The sequence below is a fragment of the Hypanus sabinus genome, chromosome 12 (genome assembly GCF_030144855.1).
Source record: "Hypanus sabinus isolate sHypSab1 chromosome 12, sHypSab1.hap1, whole genome shotgun sequence".
Classification (NCBI taxonomy): Eukaryota; Metazoa; Chordata; class Chondrichthyes; order Myliobatiformes; family Dasyatidae; genus Hypanus; species Hypanus sabinus.
Window position 1 is genome coordinate 31,488,806 of NC_082717.1, and position 27,944 is coordinate 31,516,749.

General features: G+C 40.5%; 1 protein-coding gene across 1 annotated transcript; it reads left to right on the forward strand.

Annotated features, from left to right (window-relative positions):
- slc3a1 (solute carrier family 3 member 1) lies at nt 1–27,841 on the forward strand. Its single transcript, XM_059985732.1, has 10 exons — nt 1–463; nt 5,935–6,114; nt 9,272–9,426; nt 10,931–11,056; nt 11,820–11,939; nt 13,038–13,162; nt 19,431–19,632; nt 25,923–26,105; nt 26,875–26,997; nt 27,241–27,841. Exons 1-10 carry the CDS (start codon nt 70–72, stop codon nt 27,679–27,681), a joined length of 2,049 nt encoding a protein of 682 aa, XP_059841715.1. The 5' UTR covers nt 1–69; the 3' UTR covers nt 27,682–27,841.
- The last annotated feature ends 103 nt before the right edge of the window (nt 27,842–27,944 follow it).

The window sequence follows — 27,944 nt, forward strand, 5'->3', positions numbered from 1 at the left end:
ATTCCTTTCAGCACTCAGTTCAAAGTTACAACTAGATAACTCAACAAGTACAAACATTTAACAGCTCCTATGATAGCTTCAGAAATGGATATGAAGGAGGTAAAAGGTACTATTAATCAAGTCTTTGAAGAAGATGAATACCAGGGAATAAATGAATCTGCTGAGAAAACAGAGAAGGTTGATTATGCAGTAAATTGTGACAAAATGGATCACAATTCAGGACCCTATGCTGGAATGCCCAAGGAAGTCCTGCTGCAATATTCAAGTCAACTGTGTTATAGATTGCCCAGGGAGATTATTTTCTGGTTCATTATTGCAGCCACAATAGTTCTGGTTGCTTGTACTATCAGCATTATTGCAATCTCTCCTAAGTGCCTGGATTGGTGGCAAGCCAGTCCAATCTACCAGATCTATCCACGATCCTTCAAAGACTCTGATGGGAATGGTGTCGGGGACTTGAATGGTAAGTTGCAAGAATCTAAGAATGTAAGATAAATATATTTTACATATTTATATTGCAAAACAGCTAGGTCTGGTATCAAAAACTAAGAAATTGCAGTATATTGTTACCTTTAAACAAAAAAGGATGTTGAAATGTGAGAAGTGCACAACCTGTTCCTATTTAAAAGCTTGTGCAATATTGTTAACACGATCTCAGTGCTCTGCTTAATACCTCAGTGCATAATGAACTTTCCTGTGTTATGGGCAACCAGTGTCAGTTCAAGCTGGCTGTGTTGTATGTGGCTGAATGACAAAGGATCAGGAAGCAATTGAAAAAGCAAGGTGTTATGTCCAAGTTCCAAATAGATTTATTATCAAAGTACAAACATGTTACCATATACTACCTTGAGATTGAATTTCTTATGTATTCAGAGAAAAGAAACATAATAGAATTTCACAAAAAAATTATACATACAAGCAAAGACTGACAAACAACCAAAGTGCTAAAGAAGACAAACTGCAAATAAAAAAAAAAGAGAACAAGAGGTGTAAAGAGTCCTTTAAAGTGAGTATGTAGATAATAGAATCAGTTCAGAGTAGTGGTGATTGAGGAAGCTGATGGTTGTATGGTAATAGCTGTTCCTGAACTATTCCTGCTTGGATGAGATGCCTCCTAGTTTTAATAACCTCACATATATAGTCAATGCCAATATACCCACATGGAATCTCATTCTTTGCCTTCTTCATCATTACCATCTTGTGATGCTCTTTGTAAAGCGTTCCACCAACAACAAACTATTAAGGTGAGGATCAAATATTCAAATACCATTTGACCCCAAACTCTCACATGCGGCAGCTCTTTAACCTCTTGCATTTAATGTTGTCACTGAACAGCTCCAGGCATTGTGCATAGAGTGACATGATGATTTGTCTACCCTGCAAAAAATCTTGCATATGCAAATATTACTGGTCTGACAATAGCATCAGGAGCCAGGGTTAACTGCATGGAAAGCAAGGCCATGATCTTCAGCAACTGGCTTGACCATTCCAGTGCCCCCTCACCATCAGCTTAGATAATGTGAAGGTGCTGCGTATTTAGTTCAAAGGGGTCAAAGCACGCGATAAGAATCGGTGGAGTAGACAGAAAAGGCAAAACAAAAATAGAGACTGTGGGGAGGGGTTGCTCCCATAAATAACTGGGAAGAAACTGGTCATCAGCTGTGAGGTGCTCTCAGGGCTACTGTACTTTGCACAGGTGTGGCCACCCCCCCCCCCCCTCCCCCCCGTTCCTTCAGCTTGGGAATCACCCAGGCTTTCTTCGGGTTCACCTGGGGATCTAAGATGGAGCAGGTCAGATGGGTCACAATGCACAAGTCTCTGATAATGGGAGCAAAGATGTACCCAATATTGCCCTCTCCCTAATGACCACCTGTGTTTGTGGCTGTGGAGTGTATCTTAAGTAGTGGGCACCAAGTTCCACTGCATGCTAAGTTTTTCTGTCCCCATTGTTGCGAAGGATGGTTCTGGCCCCATTGCTGTGCACTGTCCCAGTCAGCTGGACATGGCTGTACTATCTGTCCTTCATGGAAAAGTTCTTCCACCCAAGACTTTTGACTGTAAGTCCATCAGATAGTGGTCAGTATGGAATGTTCTGCAGACACTGCAGGAGAAGGACTCAATGGACACAGTGGGGTGGTTCCTGAGCAGACTGTCCAGATCATCTGACAGAACGCTGCATCGCCAGGCCTCACCAACAGGCACCAAGACCTTGCCTGACTAGTAGTGAGAGGGGCCCAACCAGTCAGATCCTTCCTGCCTGCCCAGAGCATCACTCCCACTGCGCGCTACCCATGGGATAACCGCAGTGGGGAATATGATAGCTCACTTCTTTGTGGACTGGGTTTGCAAAGAGGATGCGCAGAAAGATGAAAGGGCTTGTGTCGCCAATTCATCCTGAGGAGTTGTATGATACATCTACAGGAACACACAGAGTTGCTGGCAGATCATCAACTTGGTGAAAGACGCCCTTTTGTCTGCTCAAAACTTGTTGGTCTGCCAACACATTGATATGTCCATGGAGGAATACTGCCAATTGGCATATTCCAGACTGCAGGAGTATGTGCTAAGGGAGGCACTGAAGCTTGGTGCAACCACCTCAAGGGGTTGGTGGGAAGCATCTCAGTGTAGGGTGTTTCTCCTGCTGGAGAGGGAGGAGGCAGATTGTGGAAAGAAGTCCCTCAATTATTGTTGTGGTAATATCACCCCAGCAGTCTGGGGTGGCAGTCTGGCAGCAGTCTATTGATGTGTGTGAACCTAATAGAAAGTATGGAAAACATTGACGATGAATACAAATAATGCAAAGGCATTGAGTGGCTTATTCTTGTCAATTTTTAAAATTATGAATAAGGTTTATTTTGTTAAAAAAAAATCTCTATAAGATCACCCCTCACTTTTTCTATGTGCTAGTGAATAAAGTTCCAATCTGCTCAACCTCTCTCCATAACTCAGTTCCTTGAGTCCCAGTAAAAACCTTGTAATCTTCTCTGCGCTCTTTTTCTAGCTTAATGACATCTTTCCTGCACAAGATGTACAGAATTGAACACTGTATTCCAAAAGTGGCATCACCAACATCTTGTACAATTACAACATAACATCTTAACTTCTGTACTCAGTGCCCTGACTGATGAAGGCCAGCACACTATAAGCATTTATCACCACCCTGTCTACCAGTATTGTCACTCTTAAGCAGCCATGTACTTGTGCTTCTAGGTCCGTCTGTTCTGTAACACTTCCCAAGGCCATATCATTGACTATCTTACCCTCATTTCTCTTCCCAAAATCCCACACCTTGCACTTATCCAAATTAAACTCTACTTCCCATTCCTTGGCCCACTTATCCAGCTGATCAAAATCCACCTGTAAATCCTGGTAACTGTCTTTACAGTTTTATGGCACCTTCTATTTTAGTATTAGCTGTAGACTTTTCATTCTCATTCAACATTGATAAAGTGAACAAATAACAATGGGTCCAGCACTGACCCCTGAGGAACATCACTAGTTGTGGGTCTCCAGTACAAAAAAAACATTCTGCTATCACACTTTGCTTCCTACCATCAAGCCATTTGTATATCCAATCAGTTAGCTCTCCATGGATTCCATGCCATTTAATTTTGAATAACAGCCTACCTTGCTTATCAAAGGCCTTACTGAAGTTAACATGGACCACATCTACCACCCTACCTTTATCAATCTTCTTGGCTACTAGAAAAATCCTAATCAAATTTGTGAGACATGATGCTCCATGCATAAAGTTATGTTGTCTATCACTCATCCGCCCGTCTTTCCAACTGCTTTCATACCTTATTCCTCAAAATCATTTCTAGCAACTTACCTACCACAGATATAAGGCTCTCCGGTCTATAGTGTTCCAGGTTTTTCTTGGTAGAGCTGTTTAAATAAAAACACACTATAAGCCACCCTCCAGTCTTCCAACAGCTGACCCGATGTTAACAATGATGTACATATCTCAGCTAGGAATCCCACAGTTTTCTCTCTATTTCCATGAGTGTTCTTGAATATACCTGATCAGGCTCCAGAGATTTATGTACCTTCAAATATTTTAAGACACAGTACCTTCTCTGCTGTGGTGCAGACTCCACACCTAACTATCAAGTCACCTATCACTATTGTCCTGGCTGTCTTCACACTTTCTTGCTGAGCCTCAGAAACAGTCCTGGTGCCCCACAAATCTGGCTGCTGTTTTCCTTAGAGCAGTCAATCACACTTACACACCCTACCCCAATCTTTGCACACACACAACAGTATCCAAAATGTTGCATAGGAATCCTGCATGATCTGTCTAGGTGATCACCTAACTACTTGAATACCGCATTTTCAGTGTTACCATCTCACTAAAACTCTCGTCTAATATGCTGTCAGCATTCTAGCTGATAAGTGCATTAAGCTCCTGCTCAAGTTTCTTAATGCAGCCAGCTAGGAGCTGCAACTGGATGCACTTCCCCACTGACCTCTCAAACCCTGCAGGACGAGCCCAACTGCCAACCTGACTCACCAAGTGTGAAGACTGGCGCACTTGTAAACCTGTGTTTCCCTTTACTCTTGCCTCTTCATCAAGGCTTAAGCACGTTGACCTCAATCAGACTCAAATAAGCAGCTTTTAAATTCCCCTCCAATTGAGCCCATTTCCCTTTTATATCTGTAAAACAACTTTTGAACAGTGCTGGCTCCTTCACTTCTGCTGCTAAGGTTGCAGTGTCTCAAAACATCACTAATTAAAGACTAATTGTTCAGTGAATTGAATGTTCTGTCCTTTTACCTTATAAACCATACAGTACAGTACTGAAATTTAGGGGGAAAGCTATAGTAACACAACTTACTGAAACAATGCTGTTGGTGGCATGTTTTAGATAGCCTGGGCACTTCCCCTGGTTCCAATGAAAAGTTACACACCTGAATTTTTTTTCCTACACAGATCCTGAATATTTTCAGCATTATCTATTTTAAGTTGATCTAATTTCCTTACTAGAGACCAGGAATAAAAGTATACAATTTTTTTTGAATAATGAAACCAGTTTGATAATCAAGTAACATTTGTTCTTAAACCAGCCTTAATAATCTTTATTAATTGCTTTTGGCATAGTCTTTCACATTTCCTGAAGGCACAAGTGTATTTTGTTGAGCGATACAGTGCAGAATGTACATTAGTGTTTTTGAGGACTGGAACATCTGACATAATAAAATTGCATGGAAAATTATCATCTTATAGCTTGTGTAACTTTTTTTTCTGCACAAGTTACAAGCCAAATCCACGTGGTTGCCCAATTCCAGATCTCTCTGGTTACCATCCTTCAAACACTATAAAATGGGCTTTTCTTCAGTTAACTTTGGTTCTGAGAAATGACTATCAACCTAAAAGAGCAACAGTTTCTTTCTTTAGAGTTTACATCACCTGCTGAATATTTTGAAGTTTATTTTTATTAACTATAAAATTTGTTTGCATAATCCAAGAACTCTCACCACTAAAATAAAATGAATTTCACTTCATACAGTGGTTTTAAAATAGCAAAATGCCCCAAAGCACTTGACTGAAAACAGGTAATCTCAGTGAGCTATACAAGCAGACTTGAGGGCAGATGACTGAAAGTTTGGCCAAAGGAAGATATTAATGCTTATCATAAAAGAGTAGTGAGAGTGCAGTTTATGATTATGAAGTTATGATTGTTGATGGTAGCACAATTAAATTCAGAAATGCTGAAAAAACCCAAAATGGATTTTCTCAGATATCTTGGAGTTGGTAGTGCATCATCCAAATCAATATCCAGCTGTGTCATGCAGCAGCAGCAATAAAGTTTTGTTTTTTTTTTAACCATTTGTATAAATACTAAGGTTCTTATTATGTTTGTTATTTCTAGAATTTGGTTTAATTGTTTAAAAATTATGTACATTGAAATTGCTTTTGTCTGCTGTTAATAGGAATTAACGAAAAGTTGGATTACTTTGTTTATTTAAACATCAAAGCTATATGGCTAAGTCCAGTGTACAAGTCTCCAATGAAAGATTTTGGGTATGATGTCGAAGACTTTAAAGATATTGATCCAATATTTGGAACTATGGGAGATTTTGACAACCTTTTAAAAGCTATACATAACAAAGGTAAGATAATATTAAAAGAAAAATCATTGTTTCTTATTGGATACCATTATATTGTAATCCTTGTTTGATTGGCTTTTGTAACATGTAGTTGCAAGATTCCTGTTGTCTAACAACAAAATGAGCTCCATATACCAGAAGATGAGGATATTGGTACCACTTGCAATATTAATGCTTGTTATTCATTGTTGAGCTTTTTTTCCTGTAAAATATACTTTAATCATAAGTTTACAATTATACTAAGTTGGATACTCCTTTGTTATGATTTATATTTACATTATTGCGACATAAGTGATTTTTCTTTCCCAGATATTCCATTAGCAAAATATCACAGCACCTCAGTATTCAGAGGCAAGAGGGCCCTAAACTCTGGTCTTCCCCATAGACTTTGCAGCAGCGGCATTAAGCTTTATTGCTTTATTTTAGTATGTAATCTTGTCCGTAAAATGTGAAAGCTTGCAACACTTCTGTGAACAGCATGTTTCAGGTAGATCAAAGTGTGGTTTAACTGAGTTCATTATCTTCCAGTTATAGTTGATATTTTTTTCAGTATGCTAGTCTGGGAATATCCCTATCCATAGAACATTACAGCGCAGAAACAGGCCTTTTGGCCCTTCTTGGCTGTGCCGAACCATTTTTCTACATGTACCTGTCCAAGTTTTTTTTTAAATGTTAAAAGTGAGCCCGCATTTACCACTTCATCTGGCAGCTTATTCCACACTCCCACCCCCCCCCCCCCATGTTCCCTTTAAACTTTTCCTCCCCCTTCACCCTTAGCCCATGTCCTCTAGGTTTTTTTTCTCCCCTAGCCTCAGTGGAAAAAGCCCGCTTGCATTCACTCTATCAATACTCATCATAATTTTATATACCTCTATCAAGTCTCCCCTCATTCTTCTATGCTCCAGGGAATAAAGTCCTGACCTATTCAACCTTTCTCTGTAGCTCAGTTTCTCAAGTCCTGGCAACATCCTTGTAAACCTTCTCTGCACTCTTTCAACCTTATTAATATCCTTCCTGTAATTCCGTGACCAAAGCTGCACACAATACTCTTAAGTTCAGCCTCACCAATGCCTTATACAACCTCACCATAACATTCCAACTCTTATACTCAATACTTTGATTTATAAAGGCCAATGTACCAAAAGCTCTCTTTACTACCCTATCTACCTGTGACGCCACTTTTAGGGAATTTTGTATCTGAATTCCTAGATCCCTCTTCTTCTGCACTCCTCAGTACCCTACCATTTACCTTGGTTTTTCCTTCCAAAGTGCAATACCTCACACTTGTCTGTATTAAACTCCATCTGCCATTTCTCAGCCCATTTTTCCAGCTGGTCCAGATCCCTCTGTAAGCTTTGAAAATCTTCCTCACTGCCCACTACACCTCCAATCTTTGTATCATCAGCAAATTTGCTGATCCAATTTACTGCATTATCATCCAGATCGTTGATATAGATGACAAATAACAATGGACCCAGCACTGATCCCTGTGGCACACCACTAGTCACAGGCCTCCACTACCACTTTCTGATTTCTCCCATTCAGCCGATGTCTAATCCAATTTACTACCTCACCTAGCGACTGAATCTTCTTAACTAACCTTCCATGCGGGACCTTATCAAAGGCCTTACTGAAGCCCATGTAGACAACATCCACTGCCTTCCCTTCATCCACTTTCCTTGTAACCTCCTCAAAAAACTCTAATAAGTTTGTTAAACATGACCTACCACACACAAAGTCGTGTTGACTCGCCGTAATAAGTCCCTATCTATCTAAATACTTGTAGATCCTATCTCTTAGTATTCCTTCCAATAATTTACCTACTACCGATGTCAAACTTACCGGCCTATAACTTCTCGGATTACTTTTAGAGTCTTTCTTAAACAATGGAACAACATGAGCTATCCTCCAATCCTCTGGCACCTCACCCGTAGATGCCGACATTTAAAATATATCTGCCAGGGCCCCTGCAATTTCACCACTAGTCTCCTTCAAGGTCCGAGGGAATACCCAGTCAGGTCCTGGAGATTTATCTACTCTAATTTGCCTGAAGATAGCAAGCACCTCCTCCTCTTCAATCTGTATAGGTTCCATGACCTCACTACCTTTTTGCCTTATTTCCATTGACTCCATGGCGGTTTCCTTAGTAAATACAGATGCAAAAAACCCATTTAAGATCTCCCCCATTTCTTCTGGTTCCATTCATAGCCAACCACTCTGATCTTCAAGAGGACCAACTTTATCCCCTACTATCCTTTTGCTCTTAATATACCTGTCGGAGCTCTTTTGATTATCCTTCACCTTGACTGCCAAAGCGACGTGATTTCTTCTTTTAGCCCTCCTGATTTCTTTCTTAAGTATTTTTTTGCTCTTTTTGTACTCCTCAAGTACCTTATTTGCTCTGTTTCCTATATATGTTATACATCTCTCTCTCCTCTTCTTGATCAGAGTTCCAGTATCCCCAGAGCACAGATTCCACACAGATCTCTGTGATGCAACGGCCAAGGAATAACAACATTAAGATTTTAGTTCTTTTGTCAGAACTTGAATAATTCACAATTTTCCTAGAATATAGTATTACTTTAAAAAAGTTTTAAAGAATATTTGAAATGCGCAAGGCTCTTTCCAGATTAAGGTATAAATAGCTATATGGTAGCTGAGACTGATACTCTAGAGTGGTAAAGATTATTTTGGTAGATTTATGCTCTGAAAATGTAAATATGTGTTTGAAAAGGATCAAGCATCTTTTTGTTGTACTACTGCCACATAACAACTAATTTCATGACATATGCCAATGATATTAAATCTGATTCTGAAACATATAATTACATTCTTTAATATTGCTTGTATAAACTTCAAATGTGGTACCATTACCATAATGATAAAAGAGAGATTACAGACACGAGAGGCAACTTAGTATGTTAAAACTACTTTAGGGTAGAGATTTGCTTGGAAGATTTTCCAATATTTATGGAAGGCCTTCACAGAGTGAACTGGGCATTACACCTTTTCAGGAGTAATTGTATAAATGTTTAATTCAGATATAAATTATAGGATAGTGTGCAGGGCAATAGAATTAATTCTATGGTAGTTTGCTTTATTTCTCTGCACAGTAATTGAAAATGTTATTAACATATTTTTTTCATGTACTTTTGGAAAGGTTTGAAGTTAATAATGGACTTCATTCCAAATCACACCAGTAACAAACACCGATGGTTTCAGCTTAGCCGGAACCGAACTGGAAAATACACCGATTACTACATCTGGGTGAACTGTACATCAGAGATGAACAAACCCACTAACCCCAACAACTGGGTAATAATGCTACTTAATTTATTTTTCCTTCTTATCTCTAACACAAGTAGCATGGTAGTGTAGTGGTTATTTTTATTTGTAGAAAAACATTGAACAGACCCTTCTGACCCAATAAGCCGCACAACTCAGCAGCCCCCCTATTTACCCCTAGCCTAATTACAGGACAATTTACAATGGCCAATTAACTTACTAACCGGTAAGTCTTTGGAATGTGGGAGGAAATTGGAGCACCTGGAGAAAACACATACGTTCGTGGGGAGGACATGCACCTTACAGACAGTGCTGAAATTGAATTCCGATGCTCTGAGCTGTAAGCGCGTTGCACTAAGCTCAACCTTATTAGCGTAACACTATTACAGAGCCAGTGACTTGGGTTCAATATCGCTGCTTTCTGTAGGCAGTTCATACGCTCTCCCCCATTCCATGATGGTTTCCTTTGGTTGCCTCCCACATTCTAAAGACTCTGGATTAGTAGGTCAATAGGTCATATAGATGTAATTGTGCTCTTTGGACCAGAAAGGTCTGTTACCATGCTATATCAATAAATAAAATAAATAAAGAGTTTAATTTTATTGCAGGTTTCCTTAACTGCTATGATTGTTCTTAGATATTGACTCTCAGATGAGATATAATGAGTATTGGTTACCTTTCAGCATTTAGCCAGGTAGACAATATTATTGTATGGAATGGAAGGGCAGCAGTCTTTTCACCATTTGTGAAATGTCAAAATGCCACAGTTTTTTGGTAGGAAAATTTTTTAGATAATTATCAGCAGCTGATTTTCTGCTTTCTAACTGAAGGATAGTGCTGCTGCTGGTATCTAAATAAGAACAATGGGTAAGGCTGGTTGTAGAGCAAGCTTAAGATCTTCTAAGTCATTATCGCTGTTTAAGGCAAGATCTGTTTAACCAGCTTCTGTATCCAAATCACAGTTCTCAGTGTTAGGCAGAATAATTCTTGGAAAACACATAGGCCTAAATTTTATGGTTTTGCTACTAGAGAAATGTATTTATTTAATGGTTTACCAGTGTCTTGATATTTAGTAAATTTGCTTAAAAAAAATTGGGACTTTGAATTGAGAAAAGCTAGATGATGTAGAATAAAAAATCAAATGGCTCAGACTGACAAGGCAAAAGACGGAAGTGGATATTGTTATAAGCATGCTAGTGAAAAGCTACTGGGTGTTCTGTCAAAATACATCATATAACATTGGATATAATGAAGAAACAGCACAAATTTTGTATGCAACTTGCAGAAGATCAACAGGAACTGGTTGATCAATGATCCAATCCCAGTTAATGTTTTTCTGACATTTCTAAAATGATCAAAATCACATTAAGACTTGTCATAAATGAAGTTAATACTTAGCCAATTCTATATTTAAAACAAAATTCCAATTCAGAGGACATCTGCTCTTTAAAGGTTAATGCAGAGGATTAACATCTATTTGTCAGCAGTTTATATTTTAGACAGAACATTAACAATTGTCAGTTTTATCTGTCAGGTTAGCTTGTTTGGACATTCTGCATGGCAGTATGATGAGGTTCGAGGACAGTGTTATTTACACCAATTCTTAAAGGAACAACCTGATTTGAATTACAGAAACACTGATGTGCAAGAAGAAATGAAAGTAAGTACCTATTAGTTTTATATGTATCTGTGATTTAAATAAAATCAGTTTTGTTATTCAGATAAATAATGTTTAACTATTGCGGCTCTTCCAATAGATTATTTGCTACACCAGCCTGCAGCACCTGCAGTCTCTTTTGTCTACAGTTATTAATAAGTAGTTCAAGTTTGAATCTGGGAACACCATATAGTAGATAATTTAAATTTGGCTTATAGAGTTTAGAGTTGAAAGTTTAAAAAAAAGTAGATTTTATATTTAGTTTTATATAAATGACATTGTCTCTCTAAATTAGCTATGTGTATGATTTGGTATATAGAGATAATTTTTGTCAATTTTAAATGGGGAGCAGTGTGGCATGTCTGAGTGTGAATGTATCTTTAAGAATCATATGATATAATTCTTCATACAGTATTGTATCAGCCTCTGCTGTTAGTCAAGTGTTGACTGCCTTCAGTAGAGATATGCTATTAGCTCTTTCCTTATTGAACAGCCAACGTAGCTGTTAATGCTTGGTTTTAATTCATTTATCAAGCACTGAGAGAAATGTGTTGGGGTTCTGAAATAGAATGCCAGTTAGAATGTCATGACAAACATATTTCCTTAAAATAAAGTCTCAAATTATCTTCATTGAATTTGTTAAGAGATGGGGATGAAACTACTAAACAAGATTTTTTTGTGATCTGGTTGATGATAAGTGGTAATGACAAATTCCTAGGTGCAAGCAATTTTCTTTGAATACTTTTTTTTCCCCTGCTACTTCCAGAATGTATTGAGATTTTGGCTGGAAAAAGGAGTTGATGGCTTCCGGGTGGATGCAGTCAAATATCTTTTGGAAGCTGAAAGTCTAAGAAACGAGCCTCAAGTTAACTTAACCCAGAATCCCGTGAGTTACCCGAAACTTTAATTAAAAATGATACTAGAAGGTAATTTACACACTGTGAACTCTCTGCTCATTAAAATAACTTGCCCAGGAACTTCTGAAGGAGCTATCAAAAAACAAAGGTTACGGTAGCATATGAGGATGATCACAATTGGTAATGAGTAGTGACAGAGAGCTATATTCAATCCCATCGTGGTAGATTAGGAATTTAAATTTGGATAATTAAATGATCTATTCAGAAACGTGTCAATAATGGTGAACATGAAACTACCACAGTGTCAATAAAAATTTCTTTGAGATCGTCAAGATAAATTGTTGGAGGAAATCTCCCACCCTCACTGAGTCTGACATGTATGTGACCTGAGACCCTCAGTGATGTTATTTTCGTTTGAAATGGCCTCATACAGTATCAAACATAGTTGGATCTGTGCCGCCTGGTGTGAACACTAACATAAAGGTTGACAAAGTCCTCACCAGTGCACCTGTACCAGATAGATATACTCATAAGAGTGATTGCAGGAATAACCACCTCACAGTCTTGTGAGACCATCTCAAAGAAACAAATTCTCATCTCCACATTGATGCAACTCAGGGTGATTTCCCAAAAGATTTAATTGTTTAGAAGCAGAGATACATTCATCAACAATGTATTCCATCTATACCTGTGAAGTCATGGCTGACCATGATTGCTAATATCTCACAGGAACAACTCAAGTTCAATGAACAAAGAACAATTTGAAAGTAAACCTGCTGAAACCACAAAAGCCACTAGAACAATGAACAGATGACAGAACATGCTTTAGCAAAACCCAAATGAATTCTCAACCATTGGAAAAGATAGAAATTCTTCAGTCTTGTTTTCTCCAGCCATGAATAGTAGTGGATAATTTAAAAGCAGCTAGACAGGGATAGTACCATGAGTCTACCATGGTCCAGAGATTTAAGAGCGCTGCATGTGAGTGTAGATAACAAACCCTATATGTTTGAAAAAAATCATCAGTCAAAAGGACCAAATTGGTGATCCACATGTCCTCCAGTCCGTGTTATTTATATGATACTCTGAGAACTGTATTAATGAGATTTTAAAATCTAAATTTCCAGAATAATATCACATCATACGATGAGCTATATCATGACTACACAGCCACACAAGTGGGAATGCATGACATTGTCCGGAGCTGGCGACATGTTTTGAATGAGTTCAGCACAGAAGCAAGCAGATACAGGTAAAGAATGACTTGTACCTACGTGTTAATGAGTTGAAACTGCTTGACTTTCACAAAGGTGGCTCACGTATAATGAACGTTCAAGTGAGACAGCAGAGGCAGTAAGAGCAATGGGCAGGCAATCAGTCTGTTGCCAGTGATGGCATTAAATAAGGATGTTTGTTAGGGTACTGGCACTTGTTAAATCATGGCAGAAAATCCTTAATATTTGCTAGAGCTAGTGGAATAGAAAAGACAGCACTCTTTCATGCAACATCCTTTCAATGTTGTGGAGAGTCAGGCTTGATTGCTAACTCAAGTCTAGAGCTAAGGATAAGCATACTGTATTATTGTTCTTAAACCAAGAGTCTATTGATTTGGGACATAATTAATTGGTTAATTTATTAGCAATATCAGCCAAGTTTACAGTTTGTAACTTTTGAAAATACTACAATGCACAATCAAGAATCCTCATAAACCACGTGTTCATTGCCTTGCATAGTTATAGGTTAATACTAAAGTTGCCTATAACCAGTCACCTATAACCGTGACTCCGCCTTCAGAGCAGGTGACAAGGCAGCCCTAACAACAGCAAGGGCCAAACTGTCCCGGGCCATCAGAGAGGCAAAGCATGCACATGTCCAGTGAATCCGCAGCCACTTCCAGGACAGCGGCAACACGCGGTGCATATGGAAGGGCATTCAGGACATCACCAAATACAGGACAACGTCACCTGACTGTGCAGGTGATGCCTCCCTCCCAGATGCATTGAACAACCTCTACTCTTGTTTTGAGGCAGAAAATAACATGGTGGCGAGGAAGACCACTCCTCCTCCCAAAGACCGTGGCCGATGTGAGGAAAACTCTATGCAGGGTCAACCTGTGGAAGGTTGCTGGACCAGAGAATATTCCTGGAAGAGTGCTTAGAGGATGTGCAGAACAGCTGGCAGATGTTCTCACTGACATCTTCTACATCTCCCTGAGCAGCACTGTCGTTCCAACTTGCTTCAAGGCCACCACCATTGTCCCCGTGCCGAAGAAGCCTTCAGTGTCCTGCCTCAACGACTACCATCCCATTGCTCTCGCATCCATCATCATGAAGTGTTGTGAGAGGCTCATCATGAGGCTCATAAAGACCCTGCTGCCCCTGTCACTGGACCCCCTGCAGTTTGCGTATCGACCCAACTGCACAACAGACAATGCCATCGCCACCACCCTCCACCTGGCCCTCACCCACCTGGACAAAAAAGACACGTACGTTCGGATGCTGTTCATAGACTTCAGTTCAGCATTCAACACAATCATTCCTCAACACCTTATTGGAAAGCTGAAACTGCTGGGCCTGAACACCTCCCTCTGCAGCTGGATCCTACACTTCCTGACTGGGAGATCTCAGTCAGTCCGGATTGGGAGCAGCATCTCCAACACCATCACACTGAGCACGGGGCTCCCCAGGGCTGTGTGCTCAGTCCACTGCTGTTCACTCTGCTGACACGACTCTGCAGCAATACACAGCTCAAATCACATCATTAAGTTTGCTGATGACACGACTGTGGTGGGTCTCATCAGCAAGACTGACCTATCAGCATACAGAGAGGAGGTGCAGTGGCTAACGGAGTGGTGCAGAGCCAACAACCTGTCTCTGAATGTGAGCAAAACAAAAGAGATGGTTGTTGACTTCAGGAGAACGCAGAGTGACCATTCTCCGCTGAATATTGACAGCTCCTCCATTGAGATTGCTAAGAGCATTAAATTTCTTGGTGTTCACCTGGCAGAGAATCTCACCCGGTCCCTCAACACCAGCTCCATAGCCAAGAAAGCACAGCAGCATCTCTACTTTCTGCGAAGGCTGAGCAAAGTCCATCTCCCACCTCCCCCCCCACCCCCCATCCTCACCACATTCTGCAGAGGATGTATCAAGAGCATCCTGAGCAGCTGCATTACTACCTGGTTCGGGAATTGCACCGTCTTGGATCGCAAGATCCTGCAGCGGATAATGTCAGCTGAGAAGATCAACGGGGGTCTCTTCTCCTGCTATTGCAGACATTTACACCACACGCTGCACCCACAAAGCTAACAGTACTGTGAAGTACCCCACGCACCCCTCACACAAACTCTTCTCCCTCCTGTCATCTGGCAAAAGATACCGAAGCATTCGGGCTCTCACAACCAGTTTCTTCCCCCAAGCCATCAGACTCCTCAATACTCGGAGTCTAGACTGACATCTACATCATTTATTATTATATTGTAATTTCTCCTCTACTGTGCCTATTGTCTTGTTTATTAATTATTGTACTGCCCTGCACTGTTCTGTGCACTTTGTAGTCCTGTGCAGGTCTGTAGTCTAGTGCAGTTTTTATGTTGTTTTACATAGTCTAGTGTAGCTTTGTGCTGTCTCACATAGTCTAGTGTAGTTTTGTATTGTTTCATGTAGCACAGGGTCCTGGAGGAATGTTGTTTCATTTTTGTTGTGTACTGTACCAGCAGTTTATGGTCGAAATGACAATAAACTTGACTTGTCGTGACTTTAACTGCATGAATAGCATTTCCTTCCTTCATTGGCTGCCTGCAGAAGGCTTGCTTAGCTTTCTTGCTAATTGCATAACTGGGAAACAAGGCTGCAGATTGGTCTAAACGGGATCGCAGCTCATCTCTGGTCCAGCAGGGGAAGGCCTTGATTCCATTACATAGCTGCAGATTAGATCAGTTGGGTATTGCGGAGTTGAAGCAGTCAGCACTGAAGAGCACAGAGAAAGCAGAGGAGATGGAAGAAGTAGTGCGGAAGAAACGTCCATGAGGTCAAATGCATTTGGTGACAAGTGGGAATTTGATGGAGGAGAAGATACAGAAATTAGGAATCAAAGAGATGCTTTTAGGGAAACCTATACTGTTGGGTAAGGATACATTTGAGGAAATTGCAGCCCAGCAAAGTCAAAATACAAAGTTGAGCACACACAAAATGCTGGTGGAACACAGCAGGCCAGGCAGCATCTATGGGGAGAAACATTGTCGATGTTTCGGGCCGAGACCCTTTGTCTGGACTAACTGAAAGGAAAGATAGTAAGAGATTTGAAAGTAGTGGAGGGAGGGGAAAATGTGAAATGATAGGAGAAGACTGGAGGGGGTGGGTTGAAGCTAAGAGCTGGAAAGGTGATTGGCAAAAGTGATACAGTGCTGGAGAAGGGAAAGGATCATGGGATGGGAGGCCTCGGGAGAAAGAAAGAGGGAGGGAGGAGCACCAGAGGGAGATGGAGAACAGGCAGGGTGATGGGCAGAGAGAGAGAAAAAAAACTAACAACTAAATATGTCAGGGATGGGGTTAGAAGGGGAGAAGGGGCATTAACGGAAGTTAGAAAAGTCAATGTTCATGCCATCAGGTTGGAGGTGTTGTTCCTCCAACCTGAGTGTGGATTCATCTTGACAGTAGAGGAGGCCATGGATTCCCATTCCCATTCTGATATGTCTATCATGGCCTCCTCTACTTCTCCCTATAGATGCTGCCTGGCCTTTTGTGTTCCACCAGGATTTTATGTGTGCTATTTGAATTTCCAGCATCTGCAGATTTCCTCGTGTTTGCTCTATTCAAAATTGAGTTTATTGTTACCTGCTCAAGAACATGTCTGCACAGGTGCACTGAAAGCACTTTGCATTATATAAGTAGCATTAACAAGAAAAACATAATTTAAACATAAAGATGTACAATTTTTTCAATAATGAACACAAATAAACAAAAGTGACACAGTCCAATTTAATGCAAAGTGATGAAAGTTTGTGTTTACTGGTTGGTTCAAGACACCTGATAGCTGATAGGTGGGATCATGGGGAATGGGAAATTTTGATGGAAGGAGACGTTAATATGGTAGCTTGGTGGGCTGCTTCTCCTGGTCTATAAGCAGTTGGGTAAAGGCAATTACTGCATCTATCCAGCAGTGGTCACTTCCATTCTGTTACCATATAACCATATAACAATTACACTATGGAAACAGGCCATCTTGGCCCTTCTAGTCCGTGCTGAACGCTTACTCTCACCTACTTCCACTGTTGCTGGGGTTTTCAGACTTTAGAAAATGTTAAAACTTTTGAGAGATAAGTTCTTAGGCACCGAGACATTGAATGAGAAATTTTTGTTATGACACTACTCTGCCAAATTTTCAATCTTCCTCCTGTATGCTGATTCAGCAAAACCCTTGGATGAGCCCACAAGAGTGGTGTCATCAGCAAACTTGAAAAAAGGTTGCTGTTGTAGGAAATAAATCCAATATATGTTTCATATTTTGATAAAAGCAATTTAAGTGAGCCTCCGTTAATTAGTTGGCAGATGATGTAAAAGATTAGAAATATTCTTCAGCAGAGCTGTACTCATTCTTCCTTGTGCTTTTGCTATCAGATTTTTTACTCTGGTTTATTCTCTGGGGCCAGTAATCCACATGAGTTGAGTCCTTAATCTGGAGTAAGCCATATCTCCATGCCCACAACCACCACGACTTTATTATTTCTTGTCAATATTCATATTATGTTCAGACAGTCCTGTGCCTAACATCACATTATGGACATACAGTGCATCTATTTATATAAGCTATCTTTTGTGTATTTTTTGGGCTGCATCAGATCTTGAGTAACAATTATTTCATTTTCCTTTTCGCTGGTGTACAGGAAATTTACATTAAGCAAGCTTGAATCTTGACTCCAGATCAAGGACTCAACCCGTTATTTGTTCTGATCCGAAGACCACACAAAAAATCCCCTACTGCATTTCAATTCAGTGATTCAGCTGCAGGTGACTAGGTTGTGAAAATACAAAAAGAAAGAAATAATAGTTAAATTAGCAATAAATATTGAGATTATGAGATGAAGAGTCTTGGGAAATGAGTTGAATAGGTTATGGGAACATTTCAGGGATGGGGCAAGTGGAGTTGAATGAAGTTGCCCCCTTTGGTTCATGATTCTGATGGTTGAGAGTAATAACCGTTCCTGAAGCTGGTGGTGTGAGTTCTGAGGCTCCTGTACCTTCTCCCTGATGGTAGCAGGAAGAGGGTACAGGACAATTAAATGAACCAACACCAATGCATCTGTACTACTTTGGGCCAGATTGTGTCATCCACTTACTTACAGAAACTCATGCTAGCTACAGTTCTGTGGTCAGATTCTTATTGACTTCAGTGTCTTTCAGTGCCTCTGGTCAAAGAACACTGAGGCTGTCTACAAGAAGGGTCAGAGCCGTCTCTACTTCCTGAGGAGACTGAGGTCCTTTAATATCTGCCAGATGATGCTGAGGATGTTCTTCGAGTCTGTGGTGGCCAGTGCTATCATGTTTGGTGTTGTGTGCTGGGGCAGCAAGCTGAGGGTAGCAGACACAGACAGGATCAACAAACTGATTTGTATGGCCAGTGATGTTGTGGGGATGGAACTGGACTCTCTGACAGTGGTGTCGGAAAAGAGGATGCTGTCCAAGTTGCACGCCATCTTGGACAATGTCTCCCATCCTCTCCATAATGTACTGGTTAGGCACAGGAGTACGTTCAGCCAGAGACTCATTCCACCGAGATGCAACACTGAGCATCATAAAAAATCATTCCTGCCTGTGGCCATCAAACTTTACAACTCCTCCCTTGGAGGGTCAGACACCCTGAGCTAATAGGCTAGTCCTGTACTTATTTCCACTTGTCATAATTTATATTATTATCATTATTTAATTATTTATGATTTTAAATTGCTATATCTCTACACTATTCTTGGTTGGTGCGACTGTAATGAAACCCAATTTCCCTCGGGATCAATAAAGTATGTCTGTCTGCCTGCCTGCCTGTGCAGTGCATCATGAAAGTTTGGAAACTGATTGGAGATCAGATGCCATTGTGTTTGATCTCCCATCCTGCTGCCTCACTCACTACCGAATGGGATGACCACAACCAGATGAAAAAGTGAGTGTTTTTCTTAATCTAAGCAGACAATTTGATCTTTAATAAGTTAAATACATTTGGGTTATTTATGTCTCTTACCATAAACAAGGCAAATTCAACATTATGGGGTCAGGGTCTTGGAGTCTGCTGCTTCAGGCATGGTCATGCTTGAAGGCTTACTGCTTCACTGGGAGTGGGTCCTGGAGGGCCCTTGGAAGAATAAAACATCTCTGCAGGCACTGAATGTGCATTGTGGGTCAGATCCAGTGTGATTCAGGCTCTTGCTTAAATTCATGACACAGGAGTTCACCTTAATGGTGTAAAGGTGGTATTTATTGATTTCTTATCAGAATAAATGGAGTTTTCTTTTTGTCATGTCTTTTTTACAGATTTATGATGACTGAATCCTACGACAATGAAGAACTTTCTAAGACCATGATGTACTATGGAACACCTATCCAACAGGAAGCTGATTTTCCCTTTAACTTTTACCTTATTGATCTTTATAAAGACTTGTCAGGAAATGGAGTATTTAAAATTGTAGACTATTGGATGCGCAACATGCCTACAGGAAAATGGCCAAACTGGGTGGTATGTCTTCAAGCTTACTTTTTAATATAGAACAACCAAAGATCTTTATCATAAACATCAAGGGTAATACACTCAGAGGCAACTTTGTTAGCTGTTTAGTGTACCTTATACAGTGACTACTGAAGTTATTTCTGTGTGTTAGTGGTCTTCTGCTGCTGTCGTCCATGGACTTCAAGTTTGATATTTTGCAGGTTCAGGGATGCTCCTCTGCACACCACTGTTGTGATGTGTGGTTTTTTGAGTTACTCCCGCCTTACTGTCAGCATAAGTCAGTCTGGCCATTCTCCTCTGACCTCTCTCATTAACAAGGCATTTTCACACACAGAACTGTCACTCACTGGCTGTTTTTTTGGTTTTTTTTGCACCATTCCCTGTAAACTCACCATTCCCAACCTGGGGTCAACTGACCCCTTGGTTAATGACAGAGATATAACCGTATAACAATCACAGCACAGAAACAGGCCATCTCGGCCCTTCAAGTCCCTGCCGAACGCTTCTCTCACCTAGTCCCAACTACCTGCACTCAGCCCATAACCCTCCATTCCTCTGCTGTCCATATACCTATCCAATTTTACTTTAAATGACAATACCGAACTTGCCTCTACCACTTCTACTGGAAACTCATTCCACACAGCTACCACTCTGAGTAAAGAAGTTCCCTCTCATGTAACCCCTAAACTTTTGCCCCTTATCTCTCAACTCAAGTCCTCTTGTTTGAATCTCCCCTACTCTCAATGGAAAAAGCCTAACCACATCAACTCTATCTATCCCCCTCATAATTTTAAATACCTCTATCAAGTCTCCCATCAACCTTCGACGCTCCAAAGAATAGAGACCTAACTTGTTCAACCTTTCTCTGTAACTTGGGTGCTGAAACCCAGATAACATTCTAGTAAATCTCCCCCGTACTCTCTCTATTTTGTTGACATCTTTCCTATAGTTCGGTGACCAAAACTGTACACAATACTCCAAATCTGGCCTCACCAATTCCATGTACAATTTTAACATTACATCCCAACTCCTATACTCAATGCTCTGATTTATAAATGCCAGCATACCAAATCACCACCTTATCCACATGAGATTCCACCTTCAGGGAACTATGCACATTATTCCTAGATCACTCTGTTCTACTGCATTCCTCAATGCCCTACCATTTACCATCTATGTCCTATTTTGATTATTCCTACCAAAATGTAGCACCTCACACTTATCAGCCATCTTTCAGCCCACTCTTCTAACTGGCCTAAATCTCTGTGCAAGCTTTGAAAACCTACTTCATTATCCACAACGCCACATCCACATTATCCACACCTACTTCATTATCCACATCTTAGTATCATCTGCATATTTACTAATCCAATTTACTACCCCATCATCTGGATCATTAATGTATATGACAAACAACATTGGACTGAGTACAGATCCCTGAGGCACACCACTAGTCACCGGTCTCCAACCTGACAAACAGTTATCCACCATTACATCAAAAAGGCTGGGAACCCCTGCCCTTGTGTGAAATTCCCAGATACTCAAACTACCCTGCTCAAACTACCTCAACAATTATTCCACCGACAAAATCTCTTAGATCACATTTCTTACCCATTCTGATGTTTGGACTGAAACTGATCCTCTTGACCATGTCTGCATGCTTTTATGCATTGGGATGCTGCCACATGAATGGCTCATTAGGAATTTGTATTTACAAACAGGTGTACAAGTGGACCTAATAAAATGGCCACTGTGCATATGTCTTTTTATTTTTATTAACTATTTGCTAGGGTGTTTCCATTAGCATTTACTTAGGGAAATAAGAGCAAGAAAATGGCATTGGGCCCCTCTAGTCAGCCCACCATTCAATACGATCTTGGCTGACCCTCTCTCACAATGCCACACTCTTCCCACCTGTAGGCCTTTTGCTTTCAGAGATTTACTTTCTTAAGTATGTTCAATGAGATATTCACAGTCTTCCGTGAAAAAAGATTTTCAGAAGAAAATTCTCCTTATTTCAATCCTGATAACTTCCAAGGGTTTTATCCAATACCCTGTTCTAGTTCTCGACCCTCCCCAACCTCAGCTTGGGGAAGGACCCTGGCCAATGACTTGGCCTCCAAAGTCACTCATAGCAAAAAATTCCACAAATTTATCACCATCTAACTAAAGTAATTTCTCTGCATCTCTGAATGTCCTTACTCCTGAAGTCATGCCCTCTTGTCCTAGACTCCCCTATGATGGGAAGTAACTTTGCCATATATAATCTTTTCAGGCCTTTTTAACATTTTGAATGTTTGTATGAGATCCCCCCTCATTCTCCTGAACTCCAGGGAATACAGCCCAAGAGCTGCCAGACGTTCTCCGTATGGTAATCCTTTCATTCCTGGTATCATTTTTGTGAATCTTCTCTGAACCTTCTCCAATATCAGTATATCCTTTCTAAAATAAGGAATATAATACTCCAAGTGTGGTCTCACGAGTGCCTTACAGAGCCTCAACATCACATCCCTGCTCTTACATTTTATACCTCTAGAAATAAATGCCAACATTGCATTCGTCTTCTTCACCGCTGACTCAACCTAGAAGTTAACGTTTAGGGTATCCTGCACAAGGACTCCCAAGTCCCTTTGCATCTCTGTATTTTGAATTCTCTCCTCATCTAAATAATAGTCTGCCTGTTTATTTCTTCCACCATTGTATTTAATTTGTCACTTCCTTTGCCCATTCCCCTAAACTATCTAAGTCTCTCTACAGGCTCTCTGATTTCTCAGCATCACCTGCTACTCCACCTATCTTTGTATCATCGGCAAATTTAACCACAAATCCATTAATATCATAGTCCAAATCATTGACGTATATCATAAAAAGCAGCGATCCCAACACCAACCCCTGTGGAACTCCACTGCTAACTGCCAGCCAGCCAGAGTAGGATCCCTTTATTTGCACTCTGTTTTCTGCTGATCAGCCAATGCTCCAGCCATGCTCATAACTCATAGTCTCTTATCTTGCAAAGCAGCCTCATGTGTGGCACCTTGTCAAAGGCCTTCTGAAAATCCAAGTACACCACATCTACTGCATCTCCTTTGTCTACCCTGCTTGTAATTTCCTCAAAAAATTGCAGAAGGTTAGTCAGGCAAGATTTTCCTTCCAGGAGACCATGCTGGCTTTGACCTATCTTGTCATGTGCCTCCAGGTACTACGTAATCTCATCCCTAACAATCGATTTCAACAACTTCCCAACCTCAGATGTCAGTCTAACTGGTCTATAGTTTCCTTTCTGCTGCCTCCCACCCTTCTTAAATAGCGAAATAACATTTGCAATTTTCCAGTCTTCTGGTACATCCCAGAATCTATTGATCATTGATCTAAGATTATCGATTAAAGATCATTGTTAATACCCCTGTAACCTCTCCAGCTACTCCATTCAGAAACCGAGGGTGCATCCCATCAGGTCCAGGAGATTTATTCATTGCACATACTTCACTTCCCTGACACTCTTGAATGTCCAGTACACTACAGATGACTTCCACTGTGAAGACTGGTGCAAAATGCGCACTCAATTCCTCTGCCATCTCTGCGCCTCTCAGTACAATATCTCAAGTATCATTTTCTATTGGTCCTATATCTACCCTCGACTCTTTTACCCTTTATATACTTAAAAAAGCTTTTGGAATCTTCTTTGATATTAGTCGCCAGCTTCCTTTCATAATTCATCTTTTCCTTCCTAATGCCCTTCTTAGTTTCCTTCTGCAAGTTTTTAAAAGCTTCCCAATCCTCTTTCTTCCCACTAGCTTTGGCTTCCTTGTATGCCCTATCTATTGCTTTTACTTTGACTCTGGCTTCTCTTGTCAGCCACGGGAGTGTCTTTCTTCCCTTTGAAAATTTCTTCTTATTTGGAATATATCTGTCTTGCACATCCCTCATTTTTTGCAGAAACTCCAGCCATTGCTGCTCTGCTATCCTTCCTGCCAGTGTCCCTTTCCAGTCAACTTTGGCCAGTTCCTCTGTCCTGCCATTGTAATTTCCTTTATTCCACTGGAATACCGACACATTGGAATTTAGTTTCTCCTTCTCAAATTTCAAAGTTAACTTGATCATATTGTGATCACTGTTTCCCAAGGTTTTCTTAACCTTAAGCTCTCTTATCACCTCCGGATCATTGCACAACACCCAACCCAGCACATCCGATCCCCAAGTGGGCTCAACAACAAACTGTTCTAAAAAGCCATCCCTTAGACATTCTACAAATTCTCTCTCGAGGTCCAGTTCTGGCCTGGTTTTCCCAATCCACTTTTATGTAAAAATCCCCGAAGATTATTTTGACATTGCCCTTCTGACACGCCTTTTCTATCTCCTGCTGTGATTTGTAATCTACATCCCAGCTGCTGTTTGGAGGCCTGTATACAACTGTCATACCCATGCTATTTCTTAACACAACCCATAGAGACTCTTCTGATCCCATGTCATCCCTTTCTAATGAATTAATATTATTTCTTATACACAGGGCCACACCACCTCCTCTGCCTGCTAATCTATCTTTCTGATACACCGTATACCCTTGGTCGTTCAACTCCCAATGGCAGCCATCCTTTAGCCAAGTTTCAAAGATGGCCACAACGTCATACTTGCCAACCTATAGCTGAATTTCAAGATTGTCCATATTATTTCTTGTGCTGCATCCATTCAAATATTACACTTTCAGTCCAGTGTTCATTGCTTTCTGTTTTAACTGCACCACACCTCTGTTGCCCTGTAACTCATCCCACTGGCTGTGATTATGCCTCATCTCCTGCCTGTCCTTTCTATAATCTCTGTTCATGCTATCTTTGATTTACCTCCGTTTTCCCCTTCCTCACTCTGGTTCCCATCTCCCTGCAAATTAGTTTAAACCCTCCCTAACAGCTCTATTAAACCTGCCTGCTGGAATATTGGACCCCTTTGGGTTCAGGTGTAAGCCGTACTTTTTGTATAGGTCGTGCCTCCCCCAGAAGTAACCCCCAATGATTCAGGAACCCAAAGCCCTGCCCCCTACACCAGTCTCTCAGCCACGCATTAATATGCCTGATCATGCTATTTTCGTGCTCACTAGCACATGGCACAGGCGGCAATCCTGAATTTACTACCCTGGAGGTCCTGCTTTTCAGCTTCCTATCCAACTCCCTGAATTCTCTCTTCAGGACCTCCTCCCTTTTTTTTTCTACCTATGTCATTGGTACCACAAAGTATATCAAGACTTATGGCTGTTCACCATCTCCCTTCAGGATACTCTGCACCCGATCAGAGACATCCTGTACACTGGCACCTGGGAGGCAACACACCATGCAGGTATCTCTATCAGGCTGACAGAACCTCCTGTCTGTTCCCCTCACTATGGAATCCCCTATGACTACTGCATTCATCTTCCCTCCCTTCTACACCACGGAACCAGGCTCCGTGCCAGAGACCTGATCGCCATGGTTGTCCTCTTGTCAGGTTACCCCTCTTCAACAGCATCCAAAACTAGATAACGATTACTGAGGGGATGGCCACAGGGGTGCTCTCTACTATCTGAGCTTCTCCCTGACTGTCACCCAATTATCTAATTCCTGCAGCCTCAGGGTGACTAATTTCCTGTAGCTCCTATCTGTCTCCTGCTCACTTTCCCTGATAAGGTGTAGGTCATCAAGCTGTAACTCCAGATCCCTAACACTGTCTCTCAGGAGCTGCATCTTGGTGTACCTGGTGCAGATGTGGCCATCTGAAAGATTTCCAGAATTCCCACATCTGACACCTAGAGCAAAGTACTAACCCTGCAGGCATGCTCTCTATTCCTAAAAAAAAATAACAAAAAAATTAAGTCCACTTACCCTGCCAAAGCCCGAATGAGCCAAAGCCCTACCACTCTGACTCAGACCACACGGTCCCTTAGATTACCTTCTAATTAACTTTCTCACTACTGATATCAGGCTCACCGGGCAATAATTTTGTGAATTATTCTTACAGCCTTTCTTAAACAACAGAACAACATTAACTATCTTCCAATTCTCTGGCACCTCACCCGTGACTAAGGATGTTTAATATCTCTGCTAGGGTCCCTGCAATCTCTGTGCTTGGTCTTGCATGGTCCAGGGGAACACATTGTCAGCCCCTGGGGATTTATCCATCCTAATATGCCTCAAGACAGCAAACACCACCTCCTCTGTAATCTGACCGTTATGTTGCTGATGCATTGCCTCACTTCTGTTGCCTCTTGTGTCCATCTCCCAAGCAATTACAGATGCAAATCATCCATTTAAGATCTATTTAATACATTTTAGGTTGGAAATCATGACAATTCACGTATTGCTTCTCGTACGGGAGCAGCATATACTGCTGTTATTAATATGCTTCTGCTGACACTTCCTGGAACTCCCACTACATATTATGGGGAAGAACTGGGAATGGAGAATATTGTTGTATCTGAAGATGAGATTCAAGATCCTTTTGGGAAATTTGATCCTGTAAGTACTAACAATATCTTAATTTCATTAATCATTTAGGAAGTTACACCAATGTCTTTTTACATCTAGGAGCTGGAGTCATATATGATAAAAATTGCAACAGATCTGGAGGTTTTGGTAGCCTTCATCCAATTCTAGATAGCAAACTTATAAGCACTTAACTACAAATAGGTAGCTAATTTCTTTGGTTATGCGCTTCATTTTTTGATTTATAAGAGATGGAACATCAATTGTGTAATTTTAAATATCAGTGGTAACAAACTTTAAATCTAAAATTTGCATTGAACCTGACAACTGCACTAAACTTTGAGTTCTTAGAGTCATAGAGAAGTACAACAATGAAACGGGCCCTTTGGCCCATCTAGCCTGTGACGAAACATTTAAACTGCCTTCTCCCACTTGGAACCATAGCTCTCTGTACCCCTGCTATTCATGTACCTATTCAAACTTCACTTAAACACTGAAACTGAGCTTGCATGCACCACTTCTGTTGGCAGTTCATTCCACATGCTCATTACCTTCTGACTAAAGAAGATTCTCATGTTCCCCTTGAACTTTTCACCTTTTAGTTTTAACCCATGACCTCTGGTTATAGAAAATGGATGACAATATTAGTTAGGACTTGATGCACACAATTTTTTTGGCTTTCATTTCCTATTTGAGAGAATCTACAAATCTAGGTGAGAGTGGATAATGTTTATTAATATTTTTTATATAGAAAAGAGTCTTAAGATAATGAAGTAGCTGAAGTTCTATCCACTTGTTGCAGGCAGCAAATCGAGATCCACAACGGTCACCAATGCAGTGGGACAGCACTGCCAATGCTGGCTTCAGCACAGCAAACAAAACTTGGCTGCCTGTCCATCCAAACTATATCACAGTAAACGTTGAGGTAAGTGAGACCAATCTTCATATTATTTATACTAAAGCCAATCGTGTAATAGAAATACAGAACCTGAACTTCATACCTGGAGTTTGCAGAATTTACATTTCTAAAATCAGAATTGAATAATTAAGAAAATATCACACAATGATCTACACTTTGTGTTATTAGTGTACTTGATTCTTGCAGATTTATTAATTATGATGCTCTACACACTAACATGGAATATTTCTTATGGAATTATCTTGACAGGTTGAAAAGAAAGAACAGAATTCCACATTGACCCTCTACCGTAAACTTATCTTGCTTCGCCAGAATGAATTGTCTATTCACAGGGGATGGATGTGTTATATTTTTAATGATGAAGATTTGTTTGCATATGTGAGAGAACTGGATGGTTTGGATTCTGTCTTCTTGATAGTGCTAAATTTTGGTAAAGCCTCAACTGTTAATCTGGGGAGCAAAGTCCCATATCTTCCTAAAGAAGCAACTGTAAGACTTGGTACTGACCCTAACAAAAATGGGAATATAGTTCAGACAGCATCCTTAATGACTAGTGCTGGTGAAGGTCTTGTATTGGAATACAGAACAAATAATCCAATCCACAGTAAAGCAGAATTCAAAGATAAGTGCTATATTTCACAAAAAGCATGTTATTTGAGTACAATTGGTTTACTGTACAAGAACTGTTGAGTTTTTTTTTTAAAGTTTAGTAAATATTCTGTAGGTTAATCAAAATTGGCGTACAAGGAATAAGGCATTACTTTATACAAAATTGACTTTGACTAATGAAAATAATTTTACACTAAAACTGTAAATTTTTCCTCAACTTATTAAATTCTGCTGAAGCTTCTCACCTTGGTCTTGCATCTAATTCCCTTCTGGGCTAGCTTGTATGATAAACTCCAATCACACTAATATTAGTGCATTGTTCTAACAGATAAAATTGTTTTCTA

Excerpts from the sequence above, each read along its gene's own strand:
- slc3a1 (XM_059985732.1), top strand. The coding sequence starts at position 70 with ATGATAGCTTCAGAAATGGATATGAAGGAGGTAAAAGGTACTATTAAT. Across the intron at positions 464-5,934 it reads TGGTGTCGGGGACTTGAATG|GAATTAACGAAAAGTTGGAT; the intron begins GTAAGTTGCAAG and ends TGCTGTTAATAG. Across the intron at positions 19,633-25,922 it reads GAAAATGGCCAAACTGGGTG|GTTGGAAATCATGACAATTC; the intron begins GTATGTCTTCAA and ends AATACATTTTAG.